General features: G+C 40.4%; 1 protein-coding gene across 1 annotated transcript in view; it reads left to right on the forward strand.

Annotated features, from left to right (window-relative positions):
* LOC149237649 (uncharacterized) overlaps positions 1–21539 on the forward strand; it is a 175553-nt gene that overhangs the window by 124265 nt on the left and 29749 nt on the right. The window contains exons 13-14 of the mRNA XM_089372735.1: positions 5570–5632; positions 5830–6032. Of these exons, the coding sequence (XP_089228861.1) occupies positions 5570–5632; positions 5830–6032 (266 nt within the window). The remainder of the gene's footprint in view (positions 1–5569; positions 5633–5829; positions 6033–21539) is intronic.

Genomic DNA, 21539 nt, shown 5'->3' on the forward strand with positions numbered 1-21539 from the left:
GTCAATCCCATCCAATGAGATGGCCTCCATATCAGGTGTCCTCTCAAGTCGCCTCACCCACAATCGAAGATTGTAGTAGACGTAGACCATGTCATTAAGTTGCTGGGACTCCAACCTGTACAAAGATCATGAAATAATAATTATAAAAAAATATTGTTTAATGAATTCAAAAAAATATTTAGAAATTTGCAATATTTTAAATTTTTAAGTGTTAACCTGTTGCGCTTCTTGTTGTGTATTTTTTCAAATACACTCTAGTTGCGCTCACATTCTGAGGAGCTACATGTTTGGCCGAGGATTCGAATGGCAAGCTTTTGCAGAAGGGGTACCTTGGCACCATACATTCTCCACCATGCATCTACAACAAAATTACAAATAAATTTTAAAGAAGCATAAGAAAAAAAATGGAATTTGAAGAGACAATGAAATTTGAAACAAACTAAAAAATACTTGGCATTTTAATCGTCCTTAGTCACAGCCATGTCAAAGCCAAATGTGCCACCTGCCATCCTATATGTCTCAATTTCTTTAGAGATTTCTGTACGTTGTGGTGGAGATCGCACCATCCTCTGAACATAGGTTAAGAATCCATCCATGATCTCAGCATCAAATACGAACCCACATGCGTAAGAAAATGTGGGGTTCAGGTAGATCCCTGCAGCATGAATGGGATGATGGAGTGTGTTGTTCTATCGTTCATCAATCACTTCCCATAGGAGGAGTTGTCTCTGAAACCCCTCATCTCCCTTATCATCATAGTAGGCCCGAATGGATTCTTTCGCTCTGTCCATGGCCTCATACAAATAGCCCATTGCGGGCTTCTCACCATCAACTAATCGATGAACCTTTACCAAAGGTTCAATAACGGTGCACACCTACTGCACTCCCGCCCAGAAGTCTTCCTGGTATGAAAATAGTCTGCATATGGCCTCTCCCTCTAGTTTGTGGCTCATTGTCAAAGCACACCACTCCTCTGAAAGAAACATTCTCTTCACATCCCACATAGAATTCAAGAGGGATTGAAGAGATATGAAATTGGTGGCAAACCGTGTAATGGCGGGGCACACCAACTCTTTGTTGTTGGTGAATTTTCCCATCAAGCTAAGCACAGATGTATGATTATATATAAATTTTGTAATGCTTTTTGATGACTCAACAATATCTTTGACAAAGGAAATTTTCCCTATGTCCTCCAACATCAAATCAATACAATGTGCAGCACAAGGTGTCTAAAATAAAGTAGGATGCCTCTCCATAAGCATCTTGCCAGCAGGAACATAATTTGCAGCATTGTCCGTTATGACTTGGACAACATGTTCTGCACCCACCTCCAAAATAAATACATCCAACAAATCACATAAAGTTTTTGCATCTTTGATATGAGCAGATGCATCAACAGATTTGATAAACATAGTCCCCTTGGGACAACTAACCAAGAAGTTTATAAGGGTTCTCCCCTTTTGGTCAGTTCAACCATCTGACATCACAGTGCATCCTGTTTGTGCCCATGATTCCCTAAACTCCTCCAATCTTTTGGTGCAATCAAGCTTTTCATTTTGAAGAATCCGGCCTCTAATGTCATGATAAGAAGGGATTTTGTACCCTGGGCCAACAATTGCAATAGTATCAATAGCAGGTTGGAAAAATGGATTATTCCTTATAATGCTGAAAGGAATATCACTCCAAAGGAGAAATATGGCCAAGAACTTGTCAGCTTGTTCTTTCTCAGTTTTTTTTAAGCATTGAAGTGATAGATGGTTGTGAACCAGGTGTGGTTCGAGGATCAAAATATGATGAGGCAGCTACCAGGTTGGTTGATGCTGCAGTAGAACCACTACCACTTCCTTGGTCAGCTGACTTTGTTAGTTGCTTCTTCATTTCTGCTTTGGCCTCTCTATTGTGGTCTAAATTTTACAATGATCTCATGGCTTTTTGGATGATTTCAGGATTTGTATTTGTGCAAGGCCTTACATCAAATCCATGGATTTGTGCAAGGTGATACTTCAATTTGTACACCCCCTCGGACATATGGTGCCCACACAACTTGCAAGACAAGTTCGTTCTATCAATCCCTCCATCAGGGTCACCATTTTCCCACAGAGGGTCCAATTTCCTTGGCATGTTTGACTTTGAACTTTGAACTTGAAGTTGAAAACTTGAATGGTGATTCGGTGAACCTATGGCAAAATAAGGATTACAATTTACAAGTTACAAATTTACAATTTACATTGTACAAAAACTAAAAAAAATTACATACAATTTAAGAAATTTTAAGTTTTAAGTTTTAACAAACAAAATGAAAAATCAAATGACATTGGACAAATGTCAAAAACCCCATCAAGATTCAAACCAATTAAAAAATATTTGATAACCCATTGAATTCTTTTGATAAACAATGGGTTATCTAGATTCCAAACCCAACCAAAAACATAGAAAAAAAACCAAAACAAAGTTACAAAACACAAAACTTGGTGCCCATACTATTTTTATGGAGAAAATTCGTCTCCTCCTTAGCTCACACTTCGTTTTTCTCCTCCAGTTAGCGGATTTAGCTCTCAAATGACCAAGAGCTCACTCCAAGACTCCAAACCCCCGTCGCGCGCTTGTCTGCTGTCCAAATGAGAAAAAAAATCGTGTTTTTTAGTTATAAATCGCGCTGTCCACAAGGGGCACGATTTTTACCATAAAAATCGGTGAAAAAAAAAGTTTCGTTTTAATTGGCCGATTACATCGCGAAATTTAAAAAATCGCAATTTTACGATTTTATCGCGATAAAATCACGATTAGTGCAACACTGCTAGAATCATATCACTGCGAGAGATATTTATTACTGTGGAAATTTTGTGCATTTTCAATGCTATCTACTATTGAATAAATGAGTACTTTTGTTGTATGAACTTGTGGATTTATTGTAACCCTAGCAAACAGAGGAACCCTAGGGCAAAAAAATTACCGTAGGACATTACAAATTAGGTGATCTTAATTGAATCTCGATGAATTTGATTCAAAGAATGTCATCTTTTCTTGTCAAATCTACAAGCTGGGTTGAGTCAATGGAAATCATTAATTTCTGGTGAGCCTTGTGAGTATGAATAGAGCTATAATATGGAATCAGAGTCACCAGAATCAACTAGGCACAATATTGGTTTTGGCCCACCGGTAAAATTTGACTCATGACTTTGGTAAAACGTGTCACTCAGCCTGGCAAAAGCTAGACACAGAAAAATACAAAGAATATAGAATCCATAAAAATATACATTTTGTTCATTGAAACTAGGTTAGACTCAATGTTTTTAAAACCGGAACCGGTGACCGGACCGGTCCACTTAATGAACCGGTTTACCGACCGGAACCGGTCTAACCGGGACTGGTTTGGTCTAAACGAACCGGTTTTAAAAAATACATTAAATAATTAATTTTTAATGAAACAAAACTATTTTTAAGATGTAAAACCATGATTCCAAGCCAATAGAGACAAAATATGCAAAGTTTGCTCATTTATATACCATGTAAAGGTGAATATATCAAAATGGCACCGAGTGCAATACATATCATCAACAAAATAGCAAAATACATAAGAAATGAGGCTCTAAATGGCCTATAAAGTCCAAAAACAATGCTGCAAGCTATGAGGCCATTGGCCTACTACAAGTCTACAGTGTACACATGATCAATCATCAAGTTCATCACCACTACTAGACACAAGATCATCATCAGGAGCTACATAGACATCATCTGGTTCAGAGTCTGAGGATGCCTCAGCCTGATCTGCAAACTCAGTATCAATGCCACCAATGACAATAGAAGTGGACCTAATGGAAGCACGAGTTTGTCGACCTGCATGACTAGTGCCTTCCATTGGTTCTTTGCCTTTCCTTGATGCCGCTATTGATCCTGGTTCTGATGCCACCACATAATCTGCTTCATCCCCTGCCAAAGCCATGTCGATATCAAAATTAGCCTCAAACACAGGTTCTTCAGTCTCCTCCACCCATTCTGATGTTGGATCAATATCGTCCAACACAATGGGATCTAGATCAGGAGTTTTTCTCATCATTTGGAGCTCTAAGTGCTTTTATTGTTTACCCCCAAACCATGAAATCCTGAAAACCATTAAGTCTGCTGAATTTTGAGTGAAATCTAAAATTCTAGTTTCTCCATATGAAATCCAATGAGGTCGAAACCACTCTCAAACGTCCTGAGTCATTTCATGGTAATGTTAAAAATTTAAGTAAAAGGATGAAAATGAAAATTAAAGGAAATGTCACTTTTACTTTAAGAATTTAACATTACCATTAATTGCCAACATTGTTAGGGTTGAAACACCCTTAGTTCCCCCCCAAAACCCCTCAAACACAGTCAAAAATATGCTTTTTTTAACTTTATGGTGGGTGTGCCTAAAACCGGCCGGTTTAGGACAGAACCGGCCAGTTTGTTACAAACCGGCCGGTTTAGGACAGAACCGGCCGGTTTGTTACAAACCGGCCGGTTCCGTCCTAAACCGGACAGTTTTCACCGGTTAGGGCAAAAAAATGGAGAAATCAGAATTTAAACCGGGTTTTTTGGCCGGTTTGGACCGGCGGGCTTGCTAACTGGCCGGTTAGACCGGTAACCGGTTTTTAAAAACGGTTTTTAAAACACTGGTTAGACTTCGAAATATTACTATACAATGCAATTTTAACACACTTGCATTTTTGGCTTTTTTGGAATCCCAAAATTGTATTTGTATAACGAAGTATATCATGTGATCATGGATGAAATTCAGCATGGAACCAGATAAACAAAGTATCCATTGTCAAATCTGATGTCAACTCTGAAGTCAGTTGACATCATATATAATACATATATCATCATTGTTTGAGGCCCAAGCATAGGTCTCTATCTCATTGTACTTGAAAAACCCTCGTAGGCTAGTGCACAAACCTGCTCAAAAGACAGAAGGGGAAATAAGTGAAAAATGAAAGAGATATGGCCTTGTCGTCCTTTATAAATAAGGCCCAGGAGTTGACCTGTCAGCCCTAGCTGAGTTTTTCTATAACTAATTGGTTAAACTCAGGTCTTATCTGTTTGACTGGACTTTGCTAAGTCTGGTTGGTCCAGAACCAAACTGAATCTGTTCAGTCAAACTGACCTGGTTTAGCGGTCTAGTCTAGCTATTCAACTTAGCCCAGTTCTGTAACTATGCATGGATTTTTTTGTCTTTAGTTTGTCATGATTGCCAATTATTAGAATGTTGGGGTTTGTCTCATTGTGATTGCCAATTAGCAAGAGTCATAACATGGTGAGAATTTTGTGATTGGAAATGTTGGGCAATGTCAGATGCATAACTTATCAGTGATGGGTGCTTGCATGTATGTATGTGCATGTGTGTGTGTTGGGATTGGTATGATACAGACGTAGGTGGGATGGGATGGGGTGATGGTATAACTTATCATATTTGATATATTATCAGAGTTTTGAATAACAGGAATCCCTGATAGGATGCTTCATTCCTTAATGATTTTTAAATAAACTGGCAATCAAAACTTGGTATTAACTGCAGATTCTTTTATGAATTGGGTGTTTATAGAATCCGGCATGGTCATGTGCATGGGACTCCAATGATCCAAACAGAGTTTATGCTGGTTTACAGGTCTGTATAACAGCTCCATTATGATTTTATTTGAAGATGTTAGAATATCATCAAACAATAAATGAATTGGATGATATAGTTTGACATTTCTTCATATTTTGTAATTGTTTTTTTGACAAAATGTCCACTTTGATGATAGATAGCAGTTGCCTATATGATAATATCACCAATTGGTTTTTCCAATGAATAAAATGCAGAATGGAATGCTCCTAATTTTTGATTTGCGAATGACATCATCACCCGTAAATTCCATCAAAGGTCTGGCCCCGCAGCCAATTCATACATTGCACTCAGTTGCATGCTCAAGGGTCATGAATAGTGAGTATAGTGGAAGGACAGTTCTGAGTGCATCTTCTGCCGGGCCTTCACTCTGGCAGGTTGATGATTCTTTGCCTTGCAGGTATGATTTCTAGTAGTTTCTGATTTGGATTTGTGTAATGGTTTCTATACTCTTTCTTTACCCATGTTGTGCTTCAGCAGGTGTTGTGTATTGCTAGCTTAACACTGATGTTAGTGACTACTTTAATGTTGAAAATGAGTTTATATGCTCAGCTATAGAATATCTCCAAACATTCTTCTACCTCTGCTTTATTACATATTGTACTTCTGGCCTTTAGACAGATCTACATGACATATTCTTTTCTGATCTCCCATCCCAATCATTTTGGATTCTTAAGCGCTTCTGAGCTCAATAATGACCTATTTGCTGTATTTGTGAGTCTCCATTGCATTGTAGTACTGACATCAAGGCATGAATGAGTGTTAACTTCATTTGTATTATATCTACAGAACAGTAAAATAAGTAATAGCAGAACTAGATGTGTATACATACCCTGATGTGCAGTTTTATTTCAGGGTGTTCACCAGTTACAATCAAGCTGGCTGTTTGAATTTAGACTAGGCTGTTGCTGTTAAACAGACTTGCCTATCAGCCTTTCAGAAATTGTCTTTATATTTACTACACAGCAGCATTCAGACAGTTAGCAAATGAACAACCTGTTTCTATTTACTTGACCAAATTTACATGGTTTGAGAATGTATATATGTTATGATACAATAGTTTATTATGCTTCACATTGACGTCTATTTAGTATTTATACATAAGCTTCAAGGAATTACCTTGGCTGGACTGTTTATTTAGGCACATGCTTCTGGGATTAGTTTGCAATCGTGTGCAATGTAGCCATGGATGGTGGAGATATATCCACAAGGCTGCCTTGAGAAAAGATGTTTCTGGTGGGGTAATTTCCACCACTTATTTTACAGGAATCTACAACTAGAACATAGTCTCATATCCACGTCTCTGCTGAACTGATTGTCAAGTGTCCTTGTTTCTATTGGGGTAATTGCTTTGAGAAAAGGTTTTTACAGTGAGATAATTTCCATCACTTATTTTCCAGGAAGCTGCAACTAGAATATAGTATCATATTGTTAAAATTTTAGCTCGGATAGGTGTCTCTGCATAGGCTGTGTCCAGGCATGTGGAAGATATCTTGAAAATATACTTATTTTGGCATTCTTTGATTTTTCCCAAGTCCTAACTTAGGAAAAACATGATAATTATTAGTTATTATTGACATTGTATCCCAGATTTCTAAAGTTTATAACTTTGGAAATTAATAAGAAAGTGATAAAGATCAAATTTTGGATTTTGAAGATCTCAAGGAGGAAATAGGGTTATGAGAGAAGTTATAAATTGTGGAAGTTGGTGAAGGACACATTAAGAGATCACATCGAATGAGAGAGAAGAGGGCCGATTTGGGTGAGAAGAAGGAAGGTTGAGTATCTAAGAGAGAGGGCTGTCTTGTTCAAAGAAAGAGGGGCCGTTGCCTGGCCGTACTGAGCAACGAGAGAGGGGCCAAACCCTAGGCCATGCTTGTAGGAGAGAGAGGCCGAGTATTGGAGCCTTTCCTATTGGAGGAGAGGCTGAACCTGTGCTGAGATCTACTGAAGAAAAGGGGCTGTACTTTGCTAGAGAGATGTCGTAATTCAGGCCATACCATTGTAGAGGAGAGAGTGATGATTTTTGTGGCCATTCTTCGCCGTACATTTTCTAGATCTGCTGCTGTTATTTAGCGATGTAAAAAGTGTATGTGCTTGGATTTCATGTTTCTGCTGTGCATAATTTGTTAGAAGTTCATTTGTGTTAATTGTGTGTAGATTTTAGATTTTAGATTTGTAGGTTTTAAGAAAAAATAAAATTATGGTGATACAAATTTATTGGCACGTTAATCATTTTGTTGGGCTTAGAGAAAAATAACATGGTATTAGAGCTAAGCCTCTGAAAGAAATTCAAGTGTTGCACAGGTTCAAGCTCAAAGAGGTTCATGGTCTTTCTAGGGTTTTTAGCAAACAATTATTCAAGGGTTTGATTTACCATGGAAACCGATGTTGGGTGTGAAGATAGGTTAGAAGCAGCCTCAAACTATATTTAGTGGAATGTCCGGATCACAACTATTTTTAAGGAGAATAAGTTGTGGAGCTTTGCTAACTCCACATTGGTTGTTGCAGTGTTAGATCCTATTGACTGAGGTGAAAGAAGCAAGGGCACAACGGATCATCTTGGACGGGTTGAAAGATCACTTGATTCCCCATCTGTCTGAGAAAAATAATGCTAAAGAGATGTGGGATGCACTCACCAAACTGTACCATTGTGAAAACCAAAATTGGAAGATGGTCCTAAAGGATAAGCTCCACGATAGCAGGATGTCCAAGGGAAAGAAAGTGGCTTCCTACCTTACCAAGCTCACGTAATTGTGAGTTGAGATGGCAGTTGTAAGGTACATAGTCCCTGATTCTAAATTGGTACATATAGGCTTCGATGGATTTACAGAGCAATGGGATGTATTTGTAAATTTCATTGTGGGATGAGAGCATCTTCCAACCTGGGAAAGGCTGTGGGATGAATTCACAAAGGAGGAGATCCAGGAAGGGTCTCAGCATGGAGCTCAAAAGAACTGTGAGGAGGAAGAGAACTTGGCCCTAACCTCTAAGGGCAAGGGAGAGGCCAAGAAAGGCTCCATTGGAGGAGTTACCTTGAAGGGCAATAAAAAGAAGTTCGATGCTAGCAAAGTGAAATGCTTTGCTTGCCACTGTTGAAATTCCCTTACACCTCTAGGTCTAGACTATGGCTAGACTTAGGACACAAACACACTAGTAGTGTTCAAGCAAAACAAATTTGCACGTTGGAAATATAACAACAGTGAAATGATAAAGTACACAGATATATATGTGGCCCCAAACTTGTTTTATTAGTCCTTCAATAAACAATCATAGGATTCCCTTACTAGGGATCATGCCCTTTATGAAACCTGATACAACTATAATACAATAGGGCTTGAGGTCACCTCCTTTAGACCTTCAATCTGCCCAACAAATCAAAGACAAAACTCACAACTTGTTGGTTGAGATCCATTTTCAATCAGCCCTTTCAGTATTGTTGTCCATAGAATATCAACTCCATTAGTCCTCTGTATCGGCTATCCTTTGCCTCCTCAACTCATAGGGAAATGCCTCCTTGATTGCCTTGTACACTCCATTGCTCACAATGGACAATTTTGTTCAGTTCATTGTACTTATCAACCTCTAAACGTTTTGTTCAAACCTCCATCACTGAACAACCTTCACAAATATCAACTTGACAACCCTACTTCACTGAACAACAACCCCTAAACACCCTTCGCTGGTCTCTTCCTCAGCTTATAACATCAAAGTCATCTTATTCATGTAACTTCCTTCATCATGTTTTATACGAACATCTTCAACATCTTGAAGATTATGTACCTGCAAAACTTTAATCGCAAGTACAACCAAATAAAAATATATAGAAGCATGAAGTTAATTACGTCAATACAATGGAAGCATCAAAACATTCAAGCTTTTGATATCAAATCCCTGAATCTACTTACGAGACATATATGCTAGACATCAATGATCCAGGAGGATCTTCAAAATGCTCAAAATTCAACAGTCTCATTTGCTCATGAAACCACTGCCAAGTAGAAGAGCTTGTCGCGTTGATTCCAGTGGTATATTCGGTTTTCAAAATGGCCTCCGTATGAGGGAGAAAACACGTTTTGAAGTTTTTCCTAAACAGACAAAAAAATGGGCCAGAGCAAGCCAAGTGGTAGTCCTAGAGAAGGCCAAGTGGCAACACTAGAGACAGGCACATGGCAGTAGGGTCAACGCATCACACAAGTCAAACCAGGCGGAGGAGGTGTGGGTCGAACCCGCGACCACTGGGCAGTGGGCTCAAAACATTACCAATGGACCACAGATTGGCTTTGTTATACAAAAGGCGGATGTTATATGTAAACTTTATATTTTTGACATGTGGGGGAAGGGTTGGCGGAGCCCGCCATATTCGGCGGTTCACCAAACCCGTGGATCGTTTTAACGCCAATACCAAACACCAATGCCAAACTTGGTGCAGTCAAACAAAATGTCAACGGTAATATATCTGGCACCACAGTTATGGTGCGAAGTTTCCACATATCACGCGAGACTATTGTTATAATTATATTCCAAGGTTAACAAATCTTGGATGGCGTGGGATTAATGTTAAAACCATATGTCGAAAATATATACCACACCACCGGTTTATTATTATATGAACCATATCATATACCATATATGATATATGGTTATGCCAACTCCAAAGATATGAACCATGTGTCACAATACATATGGCGCGGGAGATTTATATTTATCCAAAGTCTAAAACAATATGTTAAATAAAGCGCCGGGAGGTTAATTGAACTTTTGATTAACAATATGGTTGTAACCTTATACTATGTATTACCAATCAAATCCCGGGAGGCCTGTGGGTTTGACACTGGGACCTCTTGTGGGTTATTTAAAAGGTTTTGCCACTGTGCCGATGCGAAGGCAGTTAAAAGGAGTTGAATCTGTAATTGTTTTGAACAGTGCCTGTAAATGCCTTTTGAGGCATATCTCGGCCAATATTGGGCCTTTTTGTAATCTGAAAGTTGCATTGGGAAGTTGAGGTTGAGGCCTATCAGTTGACAGTAGCCATTGATGCCTATGAGCAGATTCCAGAATGGTGAATTTTGATGTAAAGAGACTTTTTGAGCATTTTCAATACATCGAACACCCATTAGAAGCGGACCTAGAGACGTAGTCTAGGAGGGACGAACTCCGTCATCAAATTTTTTGTGTTTGCTTCTTATTTATGTTGTTCATGGTTGTTTTCAGATTTCAATTTTTTGAGTTTAAGGCACTTAAAAATCAATTTTCCTCATTTAATCACTTAAAGACAAACTTAGTTAATATTTGGTGAAATTGAGCAAATAGTCAATTCTGCTGTTTTTGGATCATATTTTGGTATTAGAGCAAGGTTGATCATGTATAAGCAGGATATTTTCCAATGTGAATGTTGACTAGATCTAGGTTGCGACGTGGAGAAGGGAAACTTGAGAAGATAAATCCAGAGATTGGAAAGAGGAAAGTCTCTCAAAAGTTGAAGATGGGAGAGTCAAATGAAGGAGAAGTTCCTGAAACAAAGGTCGTTGGCAAGGAGCAATTTCAGCAAATGTTTCTTAATATGCAAAGCATGATTGTAGAGATTTATGAAGACAAGAAGACTAGAGATACTACTTCATCTTCTAAAGGCACGAATGAGAAAAAGGGCAACGAAAAAGCTGATGGTAATGGACCTCCTTCTCCTCCATCTTCGTCGTCGTCTTCTTTATTCTCTTATCATTCAAGTTCAAATTCAGACTCACAAAAGAAGCGAAAGAAATCTCTTTTTTTGAAGCTGGATGTTAAGTTTGAGTTGCTAATATATGATGGTGAAATGAATCCCGAAAAGTTAGATAACTGGATAAAGCAAATTGAGGTGTATTGTAGAATTCAAAATGTTGTTGATGATTTTGCAAAAATTCAGTTAGCTACACTTAGAATGGGAGGAATAACTTTGATTTGGTGGTGTTGAAGTTTCTAAGTTTACTTAGTTTAGAAACCCTTCATGCACGTTTTCTGATTTATTCCTACCTACTTGTTATTTTTATTTAACAAGTTATTTACAAAGTAAATACTGAAAATAAACACCAGTGCATGCTCAACATATTACAGATCAACAACTAAAAGAAACAAGAACAAACACACCACATGATAAGAGATCAATGTCCCCAGAAAAACCCAATGCGGGAAAATCGATGCAGCTATCTGAGGGTTTTCTTATTAAGCAATATCAGAGTACAATCTGGGTGCCGAAACTGGCCTACCCAACAGAAAATTTCCTTAGCAGCTATACCTCATAGTTTGAGAGAAATCTCCTAGCTGAAACCCCGAAAATTCCTTCCGGCAACTCTTCAACACAAAACTCCTCCTGCAACCCCAGTGTCTGCTCAATTTGGATTGCATCGACCCCTCTCTGTCCCATGCTGGCCCTGTGTCAGCCTTTCTTGGCCTGTGTCAGCCCCAGGAGGCCCTGCGTCATTTCTGGGAGCCTCTACGTTAGCTGCGCTGGCCCCTCTGGTGCTCTGCAGCCTCTGCGTGGCCCTGCGTCAGCCCTTGTTGGCTCTGCGTCACCCTCCTTGGCTGCTGCGTTGCTCTCCCGGCACAATCTCTGCCTTCTCTGTTTCTCTGTACTCAATGCCCCTCAGCTGCTCTTCCAATCACTGATTCTATCTCTCTTAGCAAACCCTGCTCTAGAGAATAGAATGACTGATCATCTGGGGTGTTCTCCAAGTGACCCTCAAGCCTCCTCTTATATTTTTCCTGTTGACATCTCAACGGCCGAGATTAAGTCCCTAATCAACGACTAAGATTAGATCTGGCTTGATCCATGTCTTTTGGACCACTCTAACACAGATTCATATTAATACACATTAATATTTTATTTTCCCTAAGTTTAGACTTAGGGACTCCATTAAAAATATTAATTATTTTAATATCTCCTGATCTGTTTAGAATTTGCCCAAACACTTTCTGGGTATTGGAGATCTCACGTGCCCCAACCTCTCCACCAAATTTCGTGGCTAGAGCACATCCGATGCTACCCCAAATCAACACTCCCTCTTAGCGAGGACTGTGCTCTAGCAATACTCCTCACTGAGTATTACTTTGATCATCTGGCATCGGTACCTGTGCTGATGTTAGGCCTTCCTGCCCAACATCCTTTGCACTGCTGCATCTTGTACTGCTGCCCATGGTTCTACCACTGCCACTGCTGCATTTGTATGACAACTCCCTCTGCATCCGTGCTGCTGCTGGTCCTTCCTCTCAACGCTGCATCTGCACTGCACCTCTTCTCATCATGTTGCATCGTGCTGCCCATTGCTGCACTGCAACTCAGTTACTGAGAGGTAAGTAATTGATCTCCCAACTGACCTCCTTGTTGGGCTAGAAACACCCACTGATGCTGAAGCTCCCTCTGCTGCTGACAAGTGCTCCCTCTAGCCTCTGCGCTGCTACAACAACTCCCTGCATCTTGCACCATTGCACACCTCGCTGTGACTTCCTACACTGGTGCAACACTCCTGTGCCTCTCGCACTGTTGTAGCCTGCTAGCTCTGCGCTGTCTCGGGACTCCTGCACTGTAGCTCTCTCTGCCGCTCCATCTGCTTCCGTCTCTACCCACTTAGTCAGTCCTGTTACTCCTCGTCGGGGCCCTCGTAGCAAGGTCTAATCCAAGAGGCTGGGTACCTCAAGGATCCTGCCCCTCATCGCCTGTAGTCCTCTTGAATACAGCTCGATGTCTCCCCACTTCCACTCAAGTGGTGCATGTGCAGTTGTAACGACCCAGCTAAATTGATCCATAGTATAAAGTTTTAAACTTTATAATAAAACAAATGTGATGAAATTGAAACAATAAATGTGTTAAGCTTTATAAATAAAATTTAAATTTATAAACATATATAAGTTAAAATTTTATAAAATGTATAATTAAACTTTATAATATATATATATTAAATTTACAAAATACATAATTGTACTTTATAAATAAATTTTATATATACTATATAATGGAACTTTATGATATATATATATATATATATATATATATATATATAACTTAAAGGTTATAAAGATATATGGTTGAACTTATATACATATGCTAAGCGTGAAACACAACCTATGCTAGCATACCTAAAAACTAAATCATTAAAGGATCCATTAATGAAGACGCGTCCAACCAACTGAATATTTATTACAGAGCGCAGAGGACAGTAGGAAAATATCTGAGAGCCATCAATGCGTGGAAGGCGGTGGCTGCAAGTAGGAGGGCGGCCACCGCCAGGCCCATGGATAAAAAGGAGAGGGCTGAACCGAGAGAAGGGGGGGAAAACAAGAGAGGAGCAGAAAGAACCAGGAGCAGAAACTCACCAGGAGAAAACCAGGAAGAAGTTAATTATCCATTGGAAGAGCTTTAAGCTGTTTGAGGTTCTGGGCACGGAGGGACAGAGAGCTTCTGTTGTGAAGTTTTCTGGATTGAGCAGCTAGGTTTGCTCAATCTGGCTGGGTGGTATTGGTCTCCCGGAGACTGGATCAAAATAACCACGACATCACCAGCAGAATCAGCAGCAGCACCAGCAGAATCAGCCGCAGTTAAGGTAAGTACAAATTTAAATTCTTCAGGCTTTCTGTATTTCAGATTCTAGTTACTGTGTTTGGTCATTACAGATGGTATCAGAGGGTGTTGTTCAAACCCTTTTCGACCTTACAGGCCACAATTTGCTGTTCTGGTATATAAAGAATGAAATTGATTTAAAAAAAAAAAAAAACCCTCTACAGGCTGTCGTCTCTGTATTTCATTCAAAGGGCCATCCTTAGAACAATATCCGGTGTTAGCCGAGTTCTCGGATGTATTTCCAAAGGAACTACCTGGATTACCCCCGGTAAGAGAATTGGATCTCACTATTGAATTAAAGCCAGGTACCCAACCGATCTCTAAAACGCCTTATAGAATGACAGCTCCAGAACTTCAGGAATTGCAAATCCAGTTGAAGGAACTACTCGATATAGGGCTTATTCGGCCCAGTACCTCACCTTGGGGCGCTCCCGTAATTTTTGTGAAGAAGAAAGATGGATCCTTAAGATTATGCATAGACTATCGAGACCTGAATCGAGCTACAGTAAAGAATCAATACCCTATGCCGCGAATCGATGATCTTTTCGATCAAATGAAAGGAGCTGCTGTCTTTTCAAAAATTGATCTTTGATCAGGGTATCATCAGCTAAGGATTTCTGAAAATGAATCTCTAAGACTGCATTCCGGACACGTTTTGAGCACTATGAATTTACTGTGGTACCATTTGGGTTAACAAATGCGCCAGCCGTATTCATGAATCTTATGAACAGTGTTTTCCGTCAGTATCTTGATAAATTTGTACAAGTCTTTTTAGATGATATTCTCATCTATTCCAAGAATGAAGAACATGAAGAGCATTTGCGGCTAGTATTGTCCTGCCTTAGAGAACGTTAGTTATATGGAAAACTATCCAAGTGTTCTTTTTTTCAGGAAAAGATTCATTATTTGGGTGACATCATATCAGGTGAAGGGATTTCAGTAGATCCTGAGAAGGTAAAAGCGATCATGGAATGGCCAATACCGAAAAATGCACATGAGATACGAAGCTTTATGGGTTTAGCTGGTTATTACCGGAGATTTGTGGAGGGATTCTCCAAAATCGCAAAGCCAATCACAACCCTTCAGCGTAAAGGTGTTAAGTATGAGTGGACCGAGGAATGTAATAAAGCATTCTCTGAACTCAAAAGACTACTCACCAGTGCACCAATCCTAAGAGTCCCTGATATGGGCAAAGACTTCACGGTGTGTACTGATGCATCCAAGCAAGGGCTGGGTGCAGTGTTGATGCAGGATAAGGGAGTGATAGCTTATGCTTCCAGAAAGCTAAAACCTCATGAAGAACTCTATGCTACTCACGATTTAGAATTGGCCGCTGTAATGCTAGCTTTAAAGATTTGGAGACACTATCTGGTGGGACGAAATTTTACACTTAAAAGCGACCATCAAAGTCTACAATATTTGTTCACCCAAAGAGACTTAAATGCCAGGCAAAGGCGATGGACTGAATTCCTAAGTGAATATGACTTCGGAATATCATATATTAAGGGAAAAGAAAATGTAGTAGCCGATGCTTTAAGCAGAAGACCCAGGATATTTTCTCTCATACCCATTAAAGTGGATTTAAGACAACAAGTACTGGATCATCTTATAAAAGACAGCTGGTATTTAAAGGTGAGGGCAAGTCTTGAGGGAATTAAGGCAAAAGAATCTAAATTTGAGGGTTATGAATTAGAAAGCGATGGGATCCTACGATTCCATGGAAGGATGTACATTCCTGATGATAAAGATCTTCGTAATACCATCCTTGGGGAAGCCCACAAAGCAGTATATTGTGCTCATCTTGGAGTAGGGAGAATGTATGCGGATACCAAGAAACTCTTCTTTTGGGCAGGCATGAAGCGAGATATCACTCAATTTGTTGCAAAATGTTTGGAATGTCAGCAAGTAAAGGCAGATCATTGTCACCCAGCGGGCCTCTTACAACCCCACGACATTCCTATGTCTAAATGGGAGACCATTTCTATGGATTTTATCACTGGACTACCTCTTACTTCTCAAAGACATAATGCCATTCTGGTAGTGGTGGATAAATTAACAAAAAGCGCCCATTTCATTCCGGTAAGAGATACTTACGATGTTGCTGACGTAGCTCGAGTATTCATAAATGAAATTATCAGATTTCATGGAGTACCTAAGAAGATTATATCTGACAGAGATTCGCGATTCACTTCCAGATTCTGGACTTGCATGCAAACAACCTTAGGTACTCAGCTAAATTTAAGCACTGCTTACCATCCTGAGACTGATGGGCAAACTGAAAGAGTAAATCAAGTACTTGAAGACATGTTGCGAATGTATGTGATGGATCAGCAATCACACTGGGAAAAGTATTTACCCTTAGTCGAATTCGCATACAACAACAGTTACCACAGTTCGATTGGGATGCCTCCGTTTGAAGCTTTATATGGCAGACCTTGCAGAACACCGTTAAGTTGGGACAGGTTAGAAGATCGAGTGATAATAGGACCAGAATTAATCCATGAAATGGAAGCTCAGGTCAGACAAATTAGGCAGCGATTAAAGGAAGCACAGGATAGACAAAAGAGTTATGCTGATACTCACCGAATTGATAGGAGGTATGAAGTAGGGGATCAAGTCTTCATCCGCATCAAACCAAATAAAAGTACTATTTGATTCGGAAAAGGGACAAAGTTGTCACCCCGATTTATAGGACTGTTTAAAGTCGTGGAAAGAGTTGGACCTGTTGCCTATCGTCTTGCCCTGCCACCTCACCCTCATAGAATTCATAATGTATTTCATGTTTCTGTATTAAGACATTATATAGCTGATCTATATCATAACCTCCAGTGGAAAGAATTGCAGGTATCGGACGAGGGAGTCATAACGGTCGAACCGTTACGTATACTGGAACGTAGAGTTCGACAGCTGAGGAACCGTCTGGTGGACCAAGTTAAGGTCCAATGGGACAAGTATAGTCCTGGATCAGCAACTTGGGAAGATACAGAGGACATATGTCAGAGATACCCTAATTTATGTCCATTTTGAAGAACCTTACACTATGTTTAGTATATATTTACTTCACTACAGTCAGAGACTCAGAAACATTTTGAATGATTATGGATAAACATGAAACTTTATGGCATAATATATGTTTAAATTTCTGCTGGTACATGGATACCAAAATGATATATGTGGTTCATTTTACTGAATTATAGTTGTTAAAGTAAAGACATTTATTTATAGATCGGATTTATTTATTTTGTCAAATATGATCAATGGGATAGAGATCAGGAAGTGAATACATTCTAGATGAACGTCAAAAGACATGCATGGAATATGGCACAATATGTTGTATTATAGTATCATAGGTGAATTCATAAGGGAATAATATGTGAGTTATTTTGAATATGCTGATGCACATTTTACGAATGCATGGATAAGCGTCTGATTGCAGGTAATACACAGTTACCGGGATGACCACGTGACGACAGAACCTCAGAACAATTAAAGCTCAAAGTGATCCGATGATAGGGTAGTAGCCCTAATTCTATTGGGAGGGGTGGAGGTGTTACCCACCGTTTATCCTCCGAACCCTGGAGTCATGGGAGGACTGTGCGAGTCACGCTCCCCTAGACGTGTGATGATGACTGTCGGATGCCTACTGAGAATCAGGTCGGTATAACCGACGCTGTCACCTTAGAGTTATGAATGGTTAGATCAGTGAAACTGACGCCACAGCATACTCCAGTAGAGGACGGATAGGATGGGAGCGGAAGAGATTAGGAAGGATAGGATGATTTTGAATAGCTTGGGGACCTGGATAGAAAAGGTCATGTCCATTAAAACCTTGAACCTAAAACTCTAAACTTCGGGACGAAGTTCTCAGAAGGGGGGGTGTATGTAACGACCCAGCTAAATTGATCCATAATATAAAGTTTTAAACTTTATAATAAAACAAATGTGATGAAATTGAAGCAATAAATGTGTTAAGCTTTATAAATAAAATTTAAATTTATAAACATATATAAGTTAAAATTTTATAAAATGTATAATTAAACTTTATAATATATATATATTAAATTTACAAATTACATAATTGTACTTTATAAATAAATTTTATATATACTATATAATGGAACTTTATGATATATATATATATATATATATATATATAACTTAAAGGTTATAAAGATATATGGCTGAACTTATATACATATGCTAAGCGTGAAACACAACCTATGCTAGCATACCTAAAAACTAAATCATTAAAGGATCCATTAATGAGGACGCGTCCAACCAACTGAATATTTATTACAGAGCGCAGAGGACAGTAGGAAAATATCTGAGAGCCATCAATGCGTGGAAGGCGGTGGCTGCAAGTGGGAGGGCGGCCACCGCCAGGCCCGTAGATAAAAAGTAGAGGGCTGAACCGAGAGAAGGGGGGGAAAACAAGAGAGGAGCAGAAAGAACCAGGAGCAGAAATTCACCAGGAGAAAACCAGGAGGAAGTTAATTATCCATTGGAAGAGCTTTAAGCTGTTTGAGGTTCTGGGCACGGAGGGACAGAGAGCTTCTGTTGTGAAGTTTTCTGGATTGAGCAGCTAGGTTTGCTCAATCTGGCTGGGTGGTATTGGTCTCCCGGAGACTGGATCAAAATAGCCACGACATCACCAGCAGAATCAGCAGCACCAGCAGAATCAGCCGCAGTTAAGGTAAGTACAAATTTAAATTCTTCAGGCTTTCTGTATTTCAGATTCTAGTTACTGTGTTTGGTCATTACAGCAGTCATGGCACAATCATCGTTTGTCAAAACTTCCTTCTCTACTCGTGCTGGCGCTGCCTTAGTCTCGGAAGACTCTCCCTTTCTCTTCTTCCTTGGGCACTGGGTCGCATAATGACCCATCTCCCCACAGTGGAAGCACTTGATCTTGGAGAGATCTTTCTTCTTCCGCTTCTCCTGCTTTCCCTCAGATGCTAGGGCCACATCCTCCTCCTGCTTGACCTTGATCCCTTTGCTGCTGCTACCTGTCTTTGACTGCTGTCTGATCTCTTCCTGGTGAAGAGCTGCCCACATCTCGTCCCAAGGTAGGAGAGTCCCTCTGCCCAGGATACTCTGGACAAACACTTCCCAATCTTCTGAGATAGCATTCAGGGCTATCCTCACCATAAGCTCCTGATCCGGTGTTGCTCCTATAACAGTCAACTGGTCTCGGATCTCATTCAGTCCTCCGAGGAAGGTGTCAATCTGTTGACCCTTCTTCATCTAATACGACCTCATCTGGTTCTCGAGCAACATTCTTCTCTGCACAGAAGTATGCTCGTACAGGTTCTTGAGAGCCTCCCACATCTCATGTGCCGTTTCCTTCTCGGCTATATGTGGTACCACATGATCCTTGACCCCGTCAAGGATAATGCACTTGGCCCTCGCCATCGCCTCTTCGTACCTTTCATTTTCATTGGGGTTGACTAGGACAACTATAACCTTCAAGGCGAAGTTCTTGACACAATTCCTGTCAAGTACTGATAAGATTATGGCCTTCCAGACTACGAAGTTCGATGCTCCGTCTAGCCTATCATGGTCTCTTACCCCATGTAGTGCCATGACGCTCCTCTACTTCCCTCCTGGAAGTTCTCTGTTCGACTCCTCTGAGTCTCCACTTCTTGTCAGGAAGTTCTGTTCTGGAATCTTTCTGAGTCCTGTTTTCCCTCCTCGAAATCCTTTTGCCACTTGTCGAGATGTCCCGTACTCTGATCGTCTTGTGCTACTGCACTGCTGATCCAGGTTCCTCGACTAGAAACCCTCGGTAACAACTCCTCTGGCCCTGCTCTGTCAGGTACTGTTCTGACTACAGTGCCTCACCAGCTCCACTCTGCAATATTTCTGCAGCCTTCTAGACTCCAACAACTGCCTCTCTATGAACTGTGTTAGCCCCTCTCTGCCCCACGCTAGCTCTGCGTCACCCCAGATGGGTCTGTGTCAGCCCTGGGATGCCCTGCGTCAACCCTCTAGCCCTCTGCGTCAACAATGCTGGCCTCTCTGAGGCTCTGCGTAGTTCTCGACTTCTTCTGCGTGGCTCTGGTTGGTTTTGCGTCACACTTCCTTGGCTTCTACGCCGCTAGAAACAACTTCTGTCACCTCGGGACAACTGTTTTCTGCTGCTATTGCTCCGCTCGGCTGATGTCTTTTAGTCCTCCTATGATCTGCAATCACGATCTGATACCATGTTGAAGTTTCTAAGTTTACTTAGTTAAGAAACCCTTCATGCACTTTTTTTGATTTATTCCTACCTACTTGTTATTTTTCTTTAACAAGTTATTTACAAAGTAAATACTGAAAATAAACACCAGTGCATGCTCAACATATTACAGATCAACAACTAAAAGAAACAAGAACAAACACACCACATGACACCATTATTTTTGGACCAATGTCCCTGGAAAAACCCAATGCGGGAAAACCGGTGCAACTATCTGAGGGTTTTCTTATTAAGCAATATCAGAGTACAATATGGGTGTCGAAACTGGCCTACCCAACAGAGAATTTCCTTAGCAGCTATACCTCACAGTTTGAGAGAAATCTCCTGGCTGAAACCCCGAAAATTCCTTCTGGCAGCTCTTCAACACAAAACTCCTCCTGCAACCCCAGTGTCTGCCTAATCTGGACTGCGTCAGCCCCTCTCTGTCTCACGCTAGCCCTACGTCAGCCTTTCTTGGCCTGCGTTAGCCCTAGGAGCGCCTACGTCAGCTCTGGGAGCCTCTGTGTCAGCTGCGATGGCCCCTCTGGTGCTCTGCAACCTCTGTGTGGCCCTGCGTGAGCCCTTGCTGGCTCGGTGTCACCCTCCTTGGTTGTTGCGCTGCTCTCCCGACACAATCTCTGCCTTCTCTGTTTCTCTGTACTCAATGCCCCTCAGCTGCTCTCCCAATCACTAATTCTATCTCTCTTAGCAAACCCCGCTCTAGAGAACAGAATCACTGATCATTTGGTGTGTTCTCCAAGTGACCTTCAAGTCTCCTCTTATACTTCTCCTGTTGACATCTCAACAGCCGAGATTAAGTCCCTAATCAACCGCTAAGATTAGATCTGGCTTAATCCATGTCTTTTGGACCACTCTAACACAGATTCATATTAATACACATTAATATTTTATTTTCCCTAAGTTTAGACTTAGGGACTCCATTAAAAATATTAATTATTTTAATATCTCCTGATTTGTTTAGAATCTGCCCAAACCCTTTCTGGGTATTGGAGATCTCATGTGCCCCAACTTCTCCACCAAATTTCGTGGCTAGAGCACATCCGATGCTACCCCAAATCAACAAGTGGGAAAGTAAA

Source organism: Pinus tabuliformis, chromosome 8 (assembly GCF_031772625.1).
Source record: "Pinus tabuliformis cultivar Carrire ecotype Pingquan chromosome 8, CPIR1, whole genome shotgun sequence".
NCBI lineage: Eukaryota > Viridiplantae > Streptophyta > Pinopsida > Pinales > Pinaceae > Pinus > Pinus tabuliformis.